Here is a 21,541-nt window from a genome sequence, read left to right on the forward strand (position 1 = left end):
AAATAAAAACAGAATATGCTCAATCGTCAGCAGTATCTGTAGAGAGAAAAAACAGATCTAATGTTTTAGATTGTAATATTCAGAGTTTTTATTTCAGATAATTGTCGCAGCTTGGTTGCTGTATGACCATGTAAGGTTAGCTTCCAAGAAGTTGTAAGATTAATGAATTCTATGGATGAGGAAATACTTTTAATCACTTTTAAACAAGGGAGAGGGACCGGGAGAATCATGAACATTTTTATTGACACAAGACTGATTAGGGACGAACAGCATTGCTTTGTGAGTGGAAAATCATGTCTCACAAATTTGATTGAGTTTTTTGAAGGGGTAACCAAGAAGGTAGATAAGGACAGTGCAATTGATGTTGTCTACATGGATTTTAGCAAGGCCTTTGACAAGGTACTGCATGGTAGGTTGTTGCATAGGGTTAAATTTCATGGGATCCAGGGTGAGGTAGCCAAATAGACATAAAATTGGCTTGATGACAGATGCCAGAGGGTAGTTGTAGAGGGTTGTTTTTCAAACTGGAGGCCTGTGACCAGCAGTGTGCCTCAGGGTTCAGTGCTGGGTCGACTGTTATTTGTCATTTATATTAATGATTTGGATGAGAATATAGGTGGCATGGTTAATAGATTTGCAGATGGCACCAAGATTGGTGGCATAGTGGACAGTGAAGAAGGTTATCTCGGAACTTGATCAATTGGGCCAGTGGGCTGACGAAATGGCAATAGTGTTTAATTTAGACAAATGCAAGGTGATGCATTTTGATAGATTGAACCAGGACAGGACTTACTCAGTTAATGGTAGGGCACTGGGGAGAATTACAGAGCAAAGAGATCTAGGGGTACAGATTCATAGCTCCTTGAAAGTGGAGTCACAGGTGGACAAAGTGGTGAAAAACGCATTCAGCATGCTTGGTTTCATTGGTCAGAACATTAAATACAGGAGTTGGGACATCTTGTTGAAGTTGTACAAGACATTGGTAAAGCCACACTTGGAATACTTTGTACAGTTCTGGTCACCCTATTATAGAACGGAAATTGTTAAACTAGAAAGAGTGCAGAAAAGATTTACTGGGACGCTATCAGAGCTTGATGGCCTGAGTTATAAGGAGAGGCTAGATAGACTGGGACTTCTTTCTCTGGAGTGTAGAGGCTGAGGGATGACCTTACAGAGGTCCATAAAATAATGAGAGGCATAGATCAGCTAGATAGTCAATATCTTTTCCCAAAGGCAGGGAAGCCTAAAACTAGAGGGCACTGGTTTAAGGTGAGAGGGGAGAAATGCAAAAGAGTCCAAAGGAGCAATTTTTTCTCACACACTGTGGTGAGTTTCTGGAACAAGCTGCCAGAGGTATAGTGGAGGCAGGTACAATTTTGCTTTTTAAAAAGCATTTAGATAGTTGCATGGGTAAGATGGGTATAGAGGGTTATGGGCCAAATGCAGGCAATTGGGACTAGCTTAGGGTTTTAAAACAAAGGGCGGCATGGACAAGTTGGACCAATTGGTCGGGTTCCATGCTGTAAACCTCTCTTGCTATTTGTATCTGGTTGGTGCAGCTACATTTTCTCTCCTCTGCTTGTCTGCTGACTTATGTGTAGAGTTATGTCCTAACTTCATGCATGTAAAATTATGCATGTTATGAATAAAGATGCAAAGATCTCTCACCTAACGACCCCTACACTTTAAGAGTAAGAAAGGAAGGAACATGATCCTAGGCTGGCGACACTGTAACTTCCAAATTTCAGCGTAAATGAGCTCACCAGAATTTGCCATGCCATTGTGTTCCCAATAGTGGTGAACTTATCAGTGTTCACTACAATTAAGAAAGGAATTCTAGGCCCTTTTCCAGGTAGCCCTTTTGTTTCATGTGAGAATATTACAGTTTAAAAGGCTGCTGCACCATTAAAAATTTCCTGAGCTGCTGAATTTGTGAAATTGCACTATTGGGCTGCAAGTATATAAATGCAGTGGGGGGAGTTTTCTGGCCATTCATGCCCAGCTGCTGCTGCAAGCGAGTTCAGAGAATTTGACGCTCAGCATCTAAAGAGTCCAGCTGGCATGAATGACTGGAAGGTTCTGGCCAATATTTAAATTTAAAATATCAGGATGAAAGAGCCATTCAGTCTTAGTCATTTGCAATTGCAGTATTTACTCTGATTCACACGGGAAAATATATCTTTGAGCTATAACGCCAAAAGGTGTTTCGATAGCTACCTCAAAAATAAAACATTCACAGTTAATATTGCACATATATGTCTGCAGCAGTATTATATACCTCTTTATTTAATGGGCTCTGGATTTTCACCTGTTTATAATAATTGGTTCAAAATGGTGCTCAGAAAATTCTTCCTTGATCTGTTAAATATGACTAATGTAGAGCTTGAAATTGAATATATTATCTCTAACATTTATTGTTTTGTTCTTTTTAAACTCTGCAATGTTAACATGTTGATTAGCATCTTACCTAACCATGTCTCAGTTTCTCTTTGAGAAGTTTGATCTCTCCTACAGCTGAACCCTATTCTTCCCTAATGTGTGTTTCATTAATAGTCAACTTTTTGTGTTCATTGCTGAAGTCTAGACCTGCTTCGGCGAGGTATTCTTACAAATGCTATTTTACTTTACCTTAATTTTGTTATTATATTCTTGTTTTCTCCTTTTTTTTAAACTTTTTTTTCCCAAACATTGAAATGGACAGGCAAACTTGGCATGCACTCAATTATCTCCCTTCTGCCCCTCTACACTTAGGACATATTAGTGTATTGCAAGAACAGCAAATTTCAAATATGCTATAGTATATATTGTATTCTGGACTGCTTAAATCAGGATAAAAAGAAAGACATGTTAGGTATTGCTTTAGTTCAGTTGTTTAAATTGTTTTTTAATAAGTGTAAACATAAATTATGTTTGGGTTGCTAGTGTAGAAATGCTTAATACATTCATTTGCAATCTTTTTCTTTGCTTTTTATGCAAAAGAGACAACCCTTTTAAAGTAAAATGGAACAGGAAGTTATAATGATTACATTAAGTATTTATATTTTGATATTCCATGTTTATTAATTGGAAGAAAATCAGTGTAAAATTTGCATAATCTTGATGTACAGAGCAGTCAGTTGCTTGTAGAGGTTGACATTGTAACAATATATCCATGTCTCATCCAAAGTTAGGTAACAATTTTACTCAGCCTTTTACTAAGGTTAACCTTAGTAGACTATTCTGATTTATATTGTTTAGAGCTTGGAGTTATTATAACATGAACTTGGAAAAAATAAATTATGGGAAAATGACAGCATGATGAATGCTGAAAATCTGAAATAAGAACAGGAAATGTTAGAAACACAACCATTGTCTGGTTAGTAAGTCAGAGTTAGTTCAATTCTGGTTAATAGAAAAAATAAACAAACAACAAAGAAAATCAGCCTGGGAAACAAGCCCTTCGGCCCAACGAGCCCGCGCCGCCATCTCAACGCCACCAGTTCCCCTCTCCAGACCCCTGTCTAATGTTTTATGGCCATCCAGATTGGCAGGAATAAATTGTCCCTAAATCAGATTCCCTCAATCAGCCTAACAGCACATCTTTGGGGTGTGGGATGAAACCGGAGCACCCGGAGAAAACCCACGCAAGCACGGGGAGAATGCGCAAACTCCCACAGACACCGGCCCAAATCCATGTGTCTGCACAGCAATCAGCGATAGTCACTGAGCTGTCGTCTTGCCCAGTATCTGGTCCAGTTTAGGCACACACTAATGACATGAAGCACTAGGCCAATCTCGAAAAACCAAGAGCAGCCCCAGTACGACCCATCGCGTGTATGCCCCTCGTTAGACACGAGGCGGACCGACTTAAAACCTGAGTTAATATTTTTGGTGTAAACCCTTCATCAGAATCCTGTTAAGAATACAAGTGCATTTAATAGTTATGAATAGTACAGGCCAACAGAAACTAGCCACAAAAGCAGTTTTGAATTAGAAACATAAAAAATAAGAGCAACAGAAGGCCATTCGGCCCTTCCAACCTGCTCCATCATTCATTATCATCCAATTCAATAGCCTGACCCTGCCTTCCTCCCATATCTTTTGATCCCTTCACCTCAAGAGCTATATCTAACTTCTTGAAAACATAAAATTTTCTATCACAACGTTTAGTCATTTAGAGCATGAAAGGAAGTTACTCTATCATAGGATCCTCAGCGGCTGTCCGTGGACTAATGTAGTCACTCTCATTCACACACTATCTCTGTAGCCCTGTCAGTTTACTCTGTTCAAGTGCCCATCCAGTTTCCTTTTGAAAACATTGATTGCCTCTACTTACATGGGCAGTGAGTTCCAGATTATTACCACTGGCTACATAAACATTCTTCCTCTCATTCCTCTGTATATCTTGCCCAGAACATTAAATCTGTGACCCACAGTTCTTGAAACATCAGCTAATGGGTGTTTTAACAAGATTCAAGCTGATTAATGAAGTCAAAACTAAGACACAAATTGAGAGAGTTTATTGATCTTATCCAGTCTCAACATTCCCTGCCTACACTCATATCCCAGCTTTCCTGTATTTGTGTTCAAATACCTGTTTCTCTTAAGAACATCCTTGATCCTAACAATGTAGGACATTGATGATGGAACAGTTTTTTTTCCCCTACCTGATCCAAACTTGATTATAATCTTGTACACCTCCAGCAGAACTCTCCTCCAAGGAGAATAACACTAACTTCTCCAACCTCCAATCCTGGAATCTTTCTGGTTAGTCTCCTCTGCACTCTCTTAAGGGTCCTTGCAACCTTCCTAAAATGTGGTGACCAGAACTGGATGCAATACTCTGAAGCGGCCTTTATAAAAATCTTAATAAAAATTCAGCATTATTTTCCTGCTTTTATTTTCAGTGTCTTGATTTATGAAGCCAAGATTGCATATACTTTGCTAACCCCTCTCCCAATGCATCCTCCCATCTTCAAAAATCTACGCAACTGTGCACGCAGATCTCTGTGCTTGTCCACTCTTTAGGACTGTGCCATTAAGTCAGTTGGCCTCTACCTGTCACTTCTGTCAAAATGCACCACCTCATACTTCTCTATTAAATTCCATCTGCACCAGTCTGCACATACTGCTAGCTTAGCCATGTCCTACTGCACTTGATTTAGTTGTGATGATTTTTGAAGATCATCTGTCATGAGATTGAGATACGTTGCAATGAGAATGGGAGAGAAAATTGGTAGTTCAAAGGGAATAAGATAGTCCTTCTCTTTTTCATCCATTGTCCTAACAAGAAAATTAAGGCGCAAGTCAATGGTTAAATAATGCACTTTGAGGAAAATAAAGTGGTGTTCAGAGGCTATGAAATTTGGCTGAATTAAACAATAAAGATGTTTTTGGACTGGGAACAAAGCCACCCACTGGTCAGGTTCCACAATTACAGCATGACATGTTTACATTGACAATCACTATATACATTAAATTTGGAAATAGAAAGTTACAATGAGGAAGAAGTGTGGCAAATCTATGACAACAGGAAGTATGTATGCAAATAGGAAGTAAGTGCTAAATTCTTGATGTGGATTATCTCAAAATTTTCCCGAAGGTTATGACAGATTTTCAGATGTTATTACACACAAGGCCTTTTTACCTCAACCTGTGTTTGTACTAAATAGATCTTTACATGTAAAAGCAGTTTAATTATTGACAACACCTTGTGTAGTTGATGTCCACCTATGCAGTGAAAACTAAAATATGTTTTACATTATTTTATACGTGTATAATTTTCTTTAACACATTACTGTGAATAGAAATCTTAATTCAAGACACTGCCTTGCTGCTGTTTTAGTATTATTCAGTGTGAATTTTATTTTATACTTGTGTTCTTTTGAAGTTTCTGCATATTTATTTAGAACCAGCAGCAAGCCTGTATCTGAGCATATCTTTATATTTATCCAATGCAATTAATATAAAGTTCACAGTAATGTGTTCCTGCTTGGGCCTCGCAGGAGTGTATCTCGCAGTCAGCAGTGAAAACAAAATTTGAACAACACACTATCAGAGCTAAACAGATCATAGACACTGTGAAAAAAATAATGGACTCCATCAATGTGGTTGCAGCAGAAAAAAGGTAAGATAAATTCTCAGTGGCTTGATTCACATACACGGCAACAATTAGGGAAGTTGAACCTTTGAATAAACTTTTTCATTAACTGTGGCATTAAGTAGATATGTTGAGGTGATAGTTAAAGTGTGAGATGATTTTCTTAGCAAATTTTAACTGTACTTAAAATTTAACTGTACTGTCAGTAGACTGGAATCATGTAGAGGATACTGTTGTAATAATGAAATCCTCCTGTTTGTTCATCAGACAAAATGATGATAATTTTCTTATCCCTCCACCAGTCTCACAGAATCATTACAGCATCAAAGGAGATCACTTGGCCCATCATAACTGCTCCAGCACTTCAAATGAGCAATTCCCCACCTTCTCTCTATAACCTACTTATTCTTCCTTTACAGATAATCAAATTCCCTGTTGAATGCCTCAGTTGAACCTGCCTTCACCATGCTATCCGATAATTTATTCCAGATCTTAATCATTTGCTACACGAAAAGGTTCCTCCTCAAGTCTATGTTGTTTCTTTCACCAATTACCTATATTTGTGCCCTCTCATTTATTGATTCTTCTAGCAGTGGGAACAATCTATCCTGACCCCTCATGATTTTAAATACCTCTATCAAGCCTCCTCTCAATCTTCTCCAAGAAAAAGAACTTCTCCAATCTATCTACGTAACTTAATTTTACCATCACTGGAATAATTCTCGTGAACCTTTTCTGTACTCTTTCAAGTGCCTTCACGTTTTTCCTAAAGTGTGGTGCCCAGAACTGAACACAGTGTTCAAGTTGAGGCCAAATCAGTGTTTTATGTACATTCAACATAACATCCTTGCTCTTGTACTCTAGGCCCTTATTAATAAAGTCTAGGATATTGTATGCTTTATTAACCGTACTTTCAGCCTGTATAACCATCTTCAATGAGTTATGCACACATATACCCAGGCTGTTCAGGTGCTGCATCCACTGCAGAACTGTACTCTTTATATTGCCTTTGCATAAAGACCAAAAGAGTAACTAGGGAGAGAGGAGGGCCTGTTAAGGAAGAACAAGGTCATCTCTACGTGCAGATCCACAAGAGATGGGTGAGATTCTAAATTAATATTTCTCATCAGTATTTACTGTTGAGAAAGGCATGGATGTTAGGGAACTTGGGGAAATAAACAGTGATGTTTGAGGAGTGTACATAGAACACAAAAGAAGGTGCTGGAAGTCTTAAAGCGCACCAAGGTAAATCAATCCCCGGGACCTGATAAAGTATATCCCAGGAAGTTGTGGAGGCTAGGGAGGAAAATGCAGATACCCTAGCAGACACAGGTAAGGTGCCGGAAGATTAGAGGGTGGAAAATGTTGTGCCTTTGTTTAAAAAGGGCTGTAGGGAAAAGCCTGGGAACTACAGGCCAGTAAGCATCACGTTCTGTGGTGGGTAAATTGTTAGAAGGTATTCTGAGAGACAGGATCTACAGGCATTTAGAGAGACAAGGATGATTAGGGACAGCATAGCTTTGTGCGAAGAAAAATATGTCTCACAAATTTGATTGAGTTTTTTGAAGTGGTAACCAAGAAGGTAAATGAGGATAATGCAGTTGATATTGTGTCAAAGGCCTTTAGCAAGGCCTTTGACACAATACTGCATGGTAGGTTGTTGCATAAGTTTACATCTCACGGGATCCAGGGTGAGGTAGTCAAATGGATACAAAGTTAGTTTGACAAAAGGCAGAGGGTGGTTGTAGAAAGTTGTTTTTCAGACTGGAGGCCTGTGACCAGTGGTGTGCGTCAGGGATCAGTGTTGGGTCCACTGTTACTTGTTATTTATCATTTATCTTAATGATTTGGATGAGAATTTAGGAGGCATGGTTAGTAAGTTTGCAGATGACACCAAGATTGATGGCATAGTGAAGAAGGTTATCTCGGATTGCAACAGATCTTGATCAATTGGGCCAGTGGATTGACAAATGGCAGATGAAATTTTATTTAGATAAATGTGAGGTGATACATTTTGGTAGATCGAATCAGGGCAGTTAATGGAAGGGCATTTGGGCAAGTTATGGAACAAAGAGATCTAGGGGTACATGTTCATAGCTTATTGAAAGTGGAGTCGCAGGAGGACAGTGGTGAAGAAGGCATTCAGCATGCTTGGTTTCATTGGTCAGAACATTGAATACAGGAGTTGGGACATCTTGTTGAAGTTATACATCAGTATGGCCACACTTGGAATACTTTGTACAGTTCTGGTCACCCTATTATAGAAAGAATATTAGTAAATAGAAAGAATGTAGGAAAGATTTACTTGGATACCACCAGGACTTGATGGTTTGAGTTATAAGGAGAGGCTGGATAGACTGGGACCTTTTTCTCTGGAACGTAGAAGACTTATGGGTGATCTTATAGATATTTATAAAATAATAAGGGGCAAAGATCAGCTAGATAGTCAATATCTTTTCCCAAAGATAGGGGAGTCTAAATCTAGAGGGCACAGGTTTAAGGTGAGAGGGGAGAGATACAAAAGGGTCCAGAGGGGTAAGTTTTTAACACACAGGGTGGTGTGTGTCTGGAGCAAGCTGCCAGAGGTAATAGTAGAGGCGGGTATTATTTTGTCTTTTAAAAAGCATTTAACGGTTATGAGCAAGGTGGCTATCGAGGGATATGGGCCATGTGTGGGCAATTGGGACTAGCTTAGTCATTTTAAAAAAAAAAGGCAGCTTGGACAAGCTGGGCTGAAGGGCCTGTTTCCATGCTGTAAACCCCTATGACTCTATGTTCCTCCTACCAGAATTAATCACTTACACTTCTGTGCATTGAAATTAATCTGCCAATTTTCTGTCTGTTCTACCAATGTTTTTCTTTTGAAGTTCTAAACTATCTCCTCAATTCATTTATATTTCCATGTTTCGCATCACCTGCAGAATTTGAAATTGTGCCTAGTACACCAAGGTCTAGGTCATTAATATATATCAAGAAGAGCAAGAGTCTTAGCAGTGACCCCTGAGGAAGTCCACTACAGAACTTCTTCCAGCCCAAAGAACATCTATTAACTAATAGTCTCTGTTTCCTGTCACTTGTGGAGATGCCAGTGTTGGACTGGGGTAAACACAGTAAAAAGTCTCACAACACTCGGTTAAAGTCCAACCAGTTTATCTGATAGTAAACACACAAGCTTTCGAGGTTTTCCCCTTCGTCAGGTGAATGGAGAGTTCTGGTCTCAGACACAGCATATAACAGCCCACACAGTTTAAAGAATACTGATTAGAATGTGAGTCTTTACAGCTAACCTGCTATTCAAGTCTTAAAGATGCAGACAATGTGAGTGGAGAGAGCATTAGGCATGGGTTAAAGAGATGTGTATTGTCTCCAGACAGGACAGTAAGTGAGGTTTTGCAAACCCAAGCAAGTCATGGGGGTTACAGGGAATGCGACATGAACCCAAGATCACGGTTGAGGCCGTCCTCGTGTGCAGAAGTTGGCTATCAGTCTCTGCTCAGCGACTCTGCGTTGTCGTGTGTCGTGAAGGCTGTTTTGGAGAACGCTTACCCGAAGATCAGAGGCCGAATGTCCGTGACCGCCAAAGTGTTCACCAACAGGAAGGGAACAGTCATACCTGGTGATGTTCATTCATCTGTTGTCGTAGCGGCTGCATGGTCTCCCCAATTTACCATGCTTCGGGACATGCTTTCCTGCAGCATATTAGGTAGACAACGTTGGCCGAGTTGCAAGAGTATGTGCCGTGTACCTGGTAGATGATGTTCTCACGTGAGATGATGTCATCCATGTCGATGATCTGGCATGTCTTGCAGAGGTTGCTGTGGCAGGGTTGTGTGGTGTTGTGTCACTGTTCTCCTGAAGGCTGGGTAGTTTGCTGCAAACAACGCTCTGTTTGAGGTTGTGCGGTTGTTTGAAGGCAAGAAGCAGGGGTGTGGGGATGGCCTTGGTGAGATGTTCGTCTTCTTCAATGAAATGTTGAAGACTCTGGAGAAGATGTCGTAACTTTTCCGCTCCAGGGAAGTACTGGATGATGAAGGGTAATCTGTCTACCGTGTCCCATGTTTGTCTTCTGAGGAGTTTGGTGCAGTTTTTCGCTGTAGCGCGTCGGAACTGTCAATCGATGAGTCAAGTGCCATATCCTGTTCTTATGATGGCATCTTTCAGCGTCTGGAGGTGTCTGTCATGATCATCCTCATCTGAGCAGATCCTGTGCATACGGAGGGCTTGTCCATAGGGGATGGCTTCTTTAACGTGTTTGGGTCGAAGCTGGAGAAGTGGAGCATCGTGAGTTTACCTGTGTGCTTGCGTTACAGTGAGGTGCTGAGGTGACTGTCCTTGATGAAGATGCATGCGTCCAAGAATGCAACTGATTCTGGAGAATAGTCCATGGTGAGTCTGGTGGTGGGATGGAGCTTGTTGACGTCATCATATAGTTGTTTCAGCGATTGTTCACCATGAGTCCAAGGGAAGAAAATGTCATCGACATATCTAGTGTATAGCATCAGTTGAAGGCCCTGTGCGGTAAAGAAGTCTTGTTTGAGCCTGTGCATGAAGATGTTGGCATATTGAGGTACGAATTTGGTCCCCATGGCTGTTCCGTGTGTCTGGATGAACAACTGGTTGTTGAAGGTGAAAGCAGATGAGTTGTAAAATTGCATCTGGAAACTGGCAGTTGTCGGCATTGAGTACTGAGGCAGTTACAGCAATGCCATCATCATGGGGGGTTGGTGTAGAGTGCCGAGATATACATTGTGACAAGGAGCATCCCTGGTTCAACTGTTTCATGTGTGCTTGAGTTTCTGTAGTAAGTCCGTAGTGTCGCGACAAAAGCTGGGGATTCTTTGTACGATAGGTTTCAGGATGCCCTCGATTATAGCCGGAGAGGTTCTTGCACAGGGTCCCATTACCCGATACAATGGGACGGCTGGGTGTGTTTGCCGTGGGAGGCAGTAGAGATCCCCAACATGGGGAGTACGTGGAATGAGAGCATGGAGGGTGCTCTGAAGTTCCGGGTCAGAGGACTTGGTCAGAGTGTAGAGTTGATGGGTATGTTCTTTAGTCAGATCTGCGTGTAACTGTGTCTGTAATGTTCCTCATTGTTTAGTTGTCGGTACACTTCTTTGCCGTAATCCATTCTGTTCAGTATGACAATGGCCCCTCCATTGTCTGCTGGTTTGATGACAATGTTGCAGTTGGTCTTGAGATCGTGGATGGCATTGTGTTGTGCTTGGGTGATGTTCAGGGCTGTCTTGTGAGTGCGGCTGATGAATCTGGTGTTGACACACTTCACTTACTGTACTGTCTGGAGACAATACACACGTCTTTAACCTATGCCCAATGTGCTCTCCACTCACATTGTCTGCATCTTTAAGACTTGAATAGCAGGTTAGCTGTAAAGACTTGCATTCTAATCAGTATTCTGTAAACTGTGTGTGCTGTTATATGCTGTGTCTGAGACCAGAACTCTCCATTCGCCTGACAAAGGAGCAAACCTCAAGCTTGTGTGTTTACTATCAAATAAACTGGTTGGACTCTATCCTGTCACTTGGCCAATTGTGTATTTATGTTGTTTCTGTCCCTTGCATTCCATGAGCTAGAGCTTTGCTCACAAGTCTGTTGTGTGGCACTATATCTAATGCCATTTGGAAGTCCATGTAGTCCACATCAACAGCATTATCCTCATCAGCCCTCTTTGTTACCATCTTCCAAAAGCTCAAATTTTCCCTAGCAAATCCATGCTGATTTTCCTTAATAAACACTCATTTGCTCAAGTGACTATTAATCTTGTCCTTGCACTTGGTATTGGAGAGTAATCTGAAGATTACTATTTTTGATGTCCTACATGCTAATTTCCTACTTATATCCCTAAATTATGACCGCGCGACCACGTCTCTCTTTCTTTCTCCCTCTGTCATACTAATATAAACCACAACTAGTGTCTGTTCACACACATAAGAACATAAGAAATAGGAGCAGGAGTAGGTCATCTAGCTCTTCGAGCCTGCCCCTCCATTCAATAAGATCATGGCTGATCTGAAGTGGATCAGTTCCACTTTCCTGCTTTCTCCCCGTAACCCTTAATTCCCTTGTCTGTCAGAAATCTATCTACCCGTGGCTTAAATACATTCAACGAGGTAGCCTCCACCACTTCAATGGGCAGAGAATTCCAGAGATTCACCACCCTTTGAGTGAAGAAGTTCCTCCTCAACTCCATTCTAAAGTGCCCCCCCCCTTATTTTGAGGCTGTGCCCTCTAGTTCTGTTTTCCTTTCTAAGCGGAAAGAATCTCTCCACCTCTACCCTATCTAGCCCCTTCATTATCTTGTAAGTCTCTATAAGATCCCCCCTCAGCCCTCTAAACTCCAACAAGTACAGGCCCAGTCAATTTAATCTCTCCTCATAAGCTAACCCCCTCATCCCCGGTATCAGCCTGGTGAGCCTTCTCTGTACTCCCTCCAATGTCAATATGCCCTTATGCAAATAAGGGGACCAGAACAGCACACAGTACTCCAGTTGTGGCCTCACCAGTGCCTTGTACAGTTGCAGCAAGACCTCCCTGCTTTTATATTCTATCCCCCTCGCAATAAAGGCCAACATTCCTTTTGCTTTCTTGATCACCTGCTGCACCTGCAGACTGAGTTCTTGCGATTCGTGCACAAGGACCCTCAGGCCCATCTGCACAGTAGCATGCTGCAGCTTTTCACCCTTTAAATAATATTCCCTCCTACTATTATTTCTACCAAAGTGGATAACCTCACATTTGCAACCTCTACAGCCATTCAGTGACAGCCTTGACCCTGTCATCAGGGAGGCAACAGTCCCTCCTGGATTCACAACTGCAGCCACAGAGATGCAAATCTATTCCTCCAACTATTGAATCTCCTCCAACATTTTTGTTGTTCAAGTCTTCTGTGCATCTCCTTGTACAGCTGAACCACCCATGGTGCCATGAATTTGGCTGTTGCTGCACTCCCAGATGAACCATAACGTTCATGAGTATTCAGAACTGAACTCTGATGGGAGAGTGGGATGCACTCAAGGAGAACTCCTGCAATACCTGGTAGTTGTCTTGACTATCTGGTGGCATCCGTTGTCTCTCTCTCCCTGCACACTCTTAAGCTGCAAGGCGACCATATTGATAAAAGCGCTGTTTTTCTTGTAGATGCACTGCACTGACACTGGTTACAGCTCGAGCCCTGAAGTGTGGAACTCAACTGCTGCCATTGCCAGCACTGCACAAGTGTTATCCAGTTCCACATCGTGCAAGATGTGTAGTCTAGAGGTCATTGCTGGCCTGCCTGTCCTTTATCAAATGATTAATAAACTTTGCCATTGCCCATAAACCTTAATACTGCTAATAAACCTCACGAAAACCATACCAACACTAATAAATCTTACTATTAGTAATAGCCTTATTAAACAACAAAATAGATGACTCAACAGCTACTCACTTCCCTTATTTCTTTCTTCCCTCACCCAAGAAAGTTTTGAATAGTATGCAGTGAAATTGCACTCTGCCTAGTTGACCTTAAGGTGTTATGGGTAAGATCTAGCATGGATAGAGGATTGGCTGACTGGCAGAAGGCAGAGAGTGGGGATATAGGGGTCTTTCTCAGGATGGCAGCCAGTGACTAGTGTTGTGCCTTAGGGGTCCTTTAGAACAGAGATGAGGAATTTCTTCTGCCAGAGAGTGGTGCATCTGTGGAACCCTTTGCTGCAGAAGGCTGTGGAGGCCAGGTCATTGAGCCTCTTTAAGGTAGAGATAGGTTCTTGATTTATAGGGTGATCAGGGGTTAAGGGCAAAAGGCAGGAGAATGGGGATGAGAAAAATATCAGCCATGATTGAATGGCAGAGCAAACTCGATGGGCTGAGTGGCCTAATTCTGCTCCTGTCTTGTGGTCTTGACCTGAGCTCGGTTTCTCTAGGTTCCAGTTGTTATTATGCCCTAGCTATTTCTAAGGCATGCTCCTTAGAATAAAAAAAATACATGCCTGGAATTGGATGAGATAACTGCAATGCTGCTGCAGGACAGAGCCCTGCAACTGCAGTAATAGCTAATACCTTTAAACCCTTATGACTGCTGGCCAAAAATAAAGCTTACAGCTCAACTGATCATCTTAGGTGGTCTTGAAAGATAATTTTAAAAAAAGGGTTTGGAGGTGAAATTTTAGCTGCTGCCTCATTTTCTAATCAGCAAGGAATGAATCCATCTTCCAATGTCTACTTTCTCTGGGTTCTAGCATTTGCGTCTCGGGTAGGAAAATGATGAGGGATGCATTCTAACATCAGTCATGCTTGATCAGCTGTACTTGACTTATATTCTCTTGCCTGTTTCTCTTGCTCTGTGCCCATCTCGGGAATGACCCAGAAATGTACGTGAAATATAAATTATTTAAAGACCTGGCATAAAGATAGAATGGCCTGCTTCTTCATTCTTTGTTTTGTGTCTGGGAAATCAACATCCTACAGGTATGAAAAAGAGGAAAATTCACCTCTGTGGCAACAAAAGAGCATTCAGCAATATTGTATGAATGCTAGTTCCATTTTTTTTAATGTATTGGTATCTCAAGACTTGACTATTCCAATACTCTCCTGGTTAGCCCTCCCATCTAATACAATCTTGTGATCGTGCATTGTCTCCTGGTGCAGCAAAGCCTCAATTTCAAAAATTCACAACCTTGTTTTCAAATTCCCTTACTGACTCTGTAACCTGTTCCAGCTCTTCAGTTGTTGAAATTGTCTGCATACTGAAAGCTTCTTCTCAAGAGATTACTGGATTTTTTTTTTCCAGTTGATCATGGAGAATGCTAGATTAAGAATGGTTTTCCTCATTCTTTACATAAAAACTGTATAACCTTCTATCAGGGCCATAATCAAATAAGGGCATTGTCCCTTTTAATTTAACATCTTGATCCTTCCCTACTCAATTATGTATGTACATTTGAGTAGGGAAGGATCAAGAAGTAAAGTTAAAGGTGTGGGGCCTGACTTTTACCATTTTCATTCCAAGTGCTGAATCTGACCGTAATTCAGATCTGACTTGGAAATCTGCTTTCAGGCGCCCCCAAATGCACCCAGCTTGAAAAAGAAATCACGGGTCCCATTCGTGCTGTGGGCAGGGCTTAGCACACCCAAAACAGTCCGAGCTCTGAACTGCAACTGTGCAGTTAGAAAAAAAATTGAAAAAGCATGCCCGTGTCAGTGGCCTGGGAGCGATGGCCCTGATGTGGTTATGCCGGCGTTGGACTGGGGTAAACACAGTAAAAAGTCTGACAACACTAGGTTTCAGTCCAACCGATTTATTTGATAGTAAACTCACTAGCTTTTGGGTTAGCCCCTTCGTCAGGTGAATGGAGAGTTCTGGCCTCAGACAGAGCATATAAAGCACAGACAGTTTACAGATTACCGATTAGAATGCGAATCTTTACACCTAACCTGCTGTTCAAGTCTTAAACTGGCTAACAATGTGAGTGGAAGGAGCACTGATCACAGGTTAAAGAGATGTGTATTGTCTCCAGACAGTACAGTAAGTGAGGTTTTGCAAACCCAGGCATTCCAGACAGTACAGTAAGTGACATATCATTGATGAAGACGAACGTCTCGCCAGGGCCATCCCCACACCCCCACTTCTTGCTTTCAGACAACCACGCAACCTCAAACAGACCATTGTTCGCAGCAAACTACCCAGCCTTCAGGAGAACAGTGACCACAATACCACACAACCCTGCCACAGCAACCTCTGCAAGACATGCCGGATCATCGACATGGATACCATCATCACACGTGAGAATACCATCCACCAGGTACACGGTAAATATTCTTGCCACTCGACCAACATTGTCTACCTGATACGTTGCAAGAAAGGATGTCCCGAAGCATGGTACATTGGGGAGACCATGCAGATGCTACAACAACAGATGAATCAACATCGCTCGACAATCACCAGGCAAGACTGTTCCCTTCCTGTTGGCGAACACTTCAGTGGTCACGGGCATTCAGCCTCTGACCTTCGGGTAAGCATTCTCCAAGGCGGCCTTCACGACACACGACAGCGCAGAGTCGCTGAGCAGAGACTGATAGCCAAGTTCCGCACACATGAGGACGGTCTCAACAGGAATCTTGGGATCATGTCGCACTATCTGTAACCCCCGTGACTTGCCTGGGTTTGCAAAACCTCACTTACTGTACTGTCTGGAGACAATACACATCTCTTTAATCTGTGATCAGTGCTCCTTCCACTCACATTGTTAGCCAGTTTAAGACTTGAACAGCAGGTTAGGTGTAAAGATTCACGTTCTAATCAGTAATCTGTAAACTGTCTGTGCTTTATATGCTCTGTCTGAGGCCAGAACTCTCCATTTACCTGACGAAGGGGCTAACCCGAAAGCTAGTGAGTTTACTATCAAATAAATGGGTTGGACTTAAACCTGGTGTTGTCAGACCTTTTACAGCGATGGCCCCCACAGACATCACTGCTCCCTTATCAACCCACAGAGCCCTCTGTTCCCGTTCCCACCACCCCGCCCCCCCCTCCCCTCCCAACCAGTGAACGATCAGGCCTCCCCCTCCCCCAGCCAGAGATACATCTTATCCGCTCCCCCACCTTCAGCAGCTGGAGCACCCAATTCAGACTTCTATTCAGCATGTTCATTTCAGCACGATTCTGGGTTGGCAAAAGCAGTGGTAAAGGGGGAAATGCTGATAAAGTTGGGCGGGCAGTTCATTAATTCAATTAAAATACATTTAGTGGATCGCGGCCGTTTCCAGGTTTCAGTAAAGTTGGCAACTACATGGGCACAGATCGTGTTAATGGCCTCACACCCGACTTTACCATGTTAGGGCCCATAGTGTCCCTACTTGATAATGGCCATTGACGTTTATACAGTTTGCAAGTAAAGAATGAGGTAAACCATATGCAATCTAACATTCTCCAGTGTGGTTAGCTTTTAGCAATATGAAAGAAACCATATAAATTGTGTACGTTCGAAATATAAACATTGGATTTAAACCTACCATTTCTGCTGTCAAGAGTCTTTTCCTTGGAGGAACGAGAGGACCACCTAGATCGATTGGAGTTTGTGCGAAGTCAACTAACCTTGCTAACAGAGGATTGCAAGAAAAACATTAAACTTGTAACAGAAGAAGTAGAAGCCAAGGTGAGGATCATAGCCCATTCCAAATCGAAGTTGCTTGCCTTTAGCAGTAAGTTTTTAGTTTACTGTTAGCCATTATTGAGAATAAACAAAATATAGGATTTGTGTATATAAAATTTAGAGAGATCATGAACTTGAAATGTTAAATCTCTACAGACCTGCTGAGTATTTCCAGCATTTTCATTTTATTATAAAATTTGTGTAACCTGTTTCATTTGCCACACTGTAATAAGTTGAGCAATCAAATGGGGACTCTTAATATTCTTAAATAATTTTATCAGATGTGGAATACCTTTCTGTTATGAGATTTTACATGATCTATACTCAGGTGTTTTTTTTCTAATTGTCTATCAGTTACATTCATGCTGCCTTCAACTGATTAGTTAATGTTAGTGTAATGCCTGGTTCCTGTTTATGGGCCTTTATGACTATTTTCAATTTTCTGTCAATTCCTGATTTCAGAAAGAGAACAGGGCTTTTCATGGTAGTTGTATTAGTCATGTCCCTATAACCTGTGGGAGCCCAACAGAAACAGAAAGAAAATGAATTTTTCAGTGGGAAAGATCGCGACCTAAGCATTGCTTCTGCTAACCAGGCTTGCAATGAAGTACCACAATTTAAGGAGCATGAACCAGTGATCTATTTATCCACCAATGATCTCATAATCCAAATAACAGTTCTCACAATGTAGTCAGTTGATGTTGCTTTATGGTTCAAGGCTTTGCATTTACAACAAATATTTCACTGAAGGACGGAACTATTGGAATGAAATACATTGACAACTGAGAGGTTAATTCCTTACTACTCAAGTCGACTCCATGCAGACATGTTCTGCTGGATTTCTGAAGCATAGTAGAATGCCACAGTGGATAACTTCAGATTATATTTGAATGAACCCCTTTATTGAGGAACAACCTTGCTCATTTCTGGCAGATTAAAAGTCTTTGAACTTCTCAAAACAAATGGTTACCAACATGTTGCTGTTGGAATTGGTTGTCATAACATTGGTTATCCTCAGTTAGAAAGGTTCTTCAGGACTTCAAATTATTTTTGTCTGAATATTCATAACTTCATGGAAAAGGAACAGCTCTGATTCTGGTAACAAAACGGAGGCATAGATCAAAGGACGATGAAGTTATTCTCTAAGGAGAGATTTGGGTTGCCATGACAACTTTTTGCCCTTAGTTCTGTTACTAGAGTTTTTGTTTAAGTAAGAATGTTTAGATTCAAGGCAGTCTCCCTCTGGGGACCTGGTCACATAAATGAGGGTTGATACTCAGGGATGCTTGGTTGGATCTGTTGGCTTCAGATGAGCAGTGAACCTGTCGGTTATGGTAGTTAAAATTAAAAATTCAGTGACACCATGACCACCTTCCCAGCCAAAATTCTTCTCAATCAAGAGCATCAAAAATAGATTAATTAGTTGTCATATTATCGCTGTGGGATTTTACTGATTACAAAGTTTGCTCACATAATAGGTACTTCATTTTGCAATGAGTTCCTATGAGGTGCTTTAAGACATTGGTTAGGCACTACGTAAATGCAGGGCTTTTCCTTTTTAGCCATTTTGGTTTTTAGTATGGATTATCTATCATTTTATTTGACTTTTTTTGCTTTCTTTCACAGATTATTTCATAAGACACCTTGGCCCCCAAGACATCCATTAATGGAAGGGCTCTGAGGAGAGCGCTCATAATTAAAAAATATTCATTTGCCATCATTAGTTTATTTTCTTTAATATTTGACTTATCCACCCATTTCCACACTTTCACACGTTCCTGTGTTTCACTATTTCCCCTGTAGCCCAAGGTTCCTTCAATTAGGACAGTGACCTCAATCACTAAAACAAACTTATTGTTGTCAATGACCCAAAATTTCAATGTCCTCATTTGCCCTTCATGCATTGAGATAACTTAATATCTCTTTATTCATAGACATTGGATTACATTTTTAAAGCCTGCCTGCTTAAATTAGTTCTGCATTGTATATTTGGAATGATTTGGATGAATTATTTTATATAGCATTCCATAATTATAATTTTATCTGTGAAAGAAGCCATTTGTATTTTTTGCACTGTGAATAAGGATTCTAATTTTAATTATCACTAGGAATACTATCAGATATTATGACTCAGATTTTATTGCAGATCTTTAATTTTTTCATCTTAAATTGATATTTCAGGTTTCTGCTGCAATGACTGATGAAATCTGCCGCCTTTCTATACTGGTCGATGAATTTCATGGAGAATTCCATTCTTCTCCTGCAGTCTTAAAGTTTTATAAAAACGTGAGGAAAAGTTCCTTTTATTTAGCATTTTGATAGAAGAGAAAACCTGTACAACACCATACATAAACTTTTAATATATTTCATCTCAATATAGGATCTGCATAAGCACATTGAAGAAGGATTAGGGAGAAACTTGGCTGAACGTTGTTCCAGTGCAGTCCATGCCTCGTTGCAGGCAGCACAGCTTCAAATGATAGGTTAGTCAAGATTTGATTGAGTTAAACCTTTGAATTCTAAAGTAGGAAATGTGTTGATTGTTTTGAAACTGAGGCCTATCCAGCTGATTAGTAAATACCTCCCCCATTAAAGCATATGATCAACATTTTAGGGAAACAGGAGTCCCAATTCCATCAAAAGACTATCGTGGGGCATGGGATAATTGTTTGTAAGCAGCGCAGACTTGTATTTCAGGACCCAGATTGGAAATATATGCATGTCATCAGCCCAAGGTGGCAATTCTGTACATTATTGAATTAGGAAATCCAGATTTAATGAGTCTTAGAGCAGATGCATTAAAAACTCCTCTGACCTATTCCTTACATGCATAGTCATGGAGATCTGTTGTTGTAATGGTATTTTCCCATTAAAGATCACTACTTAAGTGATAGACAATGGCTCAAATTCTGCAGCATGTAGTGTGATGCTCACTTTTTTTATTACTCTTACACTTATCCATGGAATTTCTCTGAGCTTTTATACTGTGATTTGTGGCTAATAGTCAAAGCAGTGCTGTATCCTGGGAACCTGGGACCTGTGTGAACCGGGAAAGCAGTCAAGTTGAAAAATCCTTAGTGAGGCACACAGCCTAAACCAGAGCTTGTATGAGAATATTTAATTCAATGTTAAATCATGTGCAAAAAGCAAAATAGAGAGGGAACGAAATATGGGATTAAGAGAGAAAAAAGTTTTTTAAACTTACTACATACTCCAACAGTAATTGAAATCTAAAGAAATATAAGACTACACACTTGTAACAGTAAATATTGAATACTAGTGAGATTGTTTACGAGAAATTGAGACATCATGCCATTAAAAATCCACGTACACTTGAATAGACAAACCCTAACCTTTGGTGGCATGTTTAATGGTTATCTAGTAAATACTGTAACTTCATAACTTTTATGTATTTAAATGTGGAATCTCTTGGCAAGGTACCATTATATGGAAGCTTCTGATTTCCACATTTAACCACATGGATAGTGGAAAATGCTCTCCGATTTAGTCCTTAATAATGGTGACTGCTGATACCATCATTCTTAGTACAAATTCCAGGCCATTCCATTGCAAAACAAAATGGGCCTATGCACAATAAATCTGTTATTTGTAAAATGTTTTGATATTGTGGTACTGGACCAGATTACTAGTGGAGTTGTTTTTCCACTACGTCAGATTTAGATATTTGTGTTACGACGTTTTTATTGCACTGGTATTTTCAGTCGTTTAAACAAGGAGCAGTTTTAGGAAGGGTGTTCATGTGACTGGTAATTTGCTTTTGAAAAGCTTGGACATCAAGATTGTTCCATAGATTTTGTGAAGAAAATAAGTAATAAGAAGGTGAACATATTTTGGGACAAATGAAATACTTATTGATACACTTTGTTCCTACGGTCAGGGCATGGTGGCACAGTGGTTAGCACTGCTGCCTCAGTGCCAGCGACTCAGGTTTGATTCCAGCCTTTGGTCGCTCGTGTGGAGTTTGCACGTTTTTCCCTGTGCCTGTATGGGTTTCCTCTACGTGCTAGGGTCTCCTCCCACAGTCAGAAGTTGTGCAGATTAGATGGATTGGCCATGCTAAAATGCCCATTAGTGCCCAAAGATGGATAGGTTAGGTGGATTAGCCATGATAAATGGGTGGAGTTACAGGGATAGGACGGGGGTGGGGAAGTGGTCCTGGGCAAGATGCTCTTTCACAGAGTCAGTCAGATTTGATGAGTCGAATGGCTTCCCTCTGTACTGTAGGAATTCTATGGTTACAGCGATTCATGCTTACAATTATGTATGTTACTTAGGAACATCAGATTTAGAC

The 21,541-nt window shown here is 40.9% G+C and overlaps 1 protein-coding gene across 3 annotated transcripts in view; it reads left to right on the forward strand.

Moving 5' to 3' along the window:
• LOC145340983 (mitofusin-1-like) overlaps positions 1 to 21,541 on the forward strand; it is a 59,149-nt gene that overhangs the window by 19,418 nt on the left and 18,190 nt on the right. For all 3 annotated transcript variants that reach the window (XM_080185625.1, XM_080185624.1, XM_080185623.1), the window contains exons 10-13: positions 5,985 to 6,106; positions 17,106 to 17,232; positions 19,411 to 19,515; positions 19,610 to 19,712. In XM_080185625.1, the coding sequence (XP_080041751.1) occupies positions 5,985 to 6,106; positions 17,106 to 17,232; positions 19,411 to 19,515; positions 19,610 to 19,712 (457 nt within the window). The remainder of the gene's footprint in view (positions 1 to 5,984; positions 6,107 to 17,105; positions 17,233 to 19,410; positions 19,516 to 19,609; positions 19,713 to 21,541) is intronic.

Source organism: Carcharhinus amblyrhynchos, chromosome 3, assembly GCF_965287045.1.
Source record: "Carcharhinus amblyrhynchos chromosome 3, sCarAmb.v2.hapA, whole genome shotgun sequence".
NCBI lineage: Eukaryota > Metazoa > Chordata > Chondrichthyes > Carcharhiniformes > Carcharhinidae > Carcharhinus > Carcharhinus amblyrhynchos.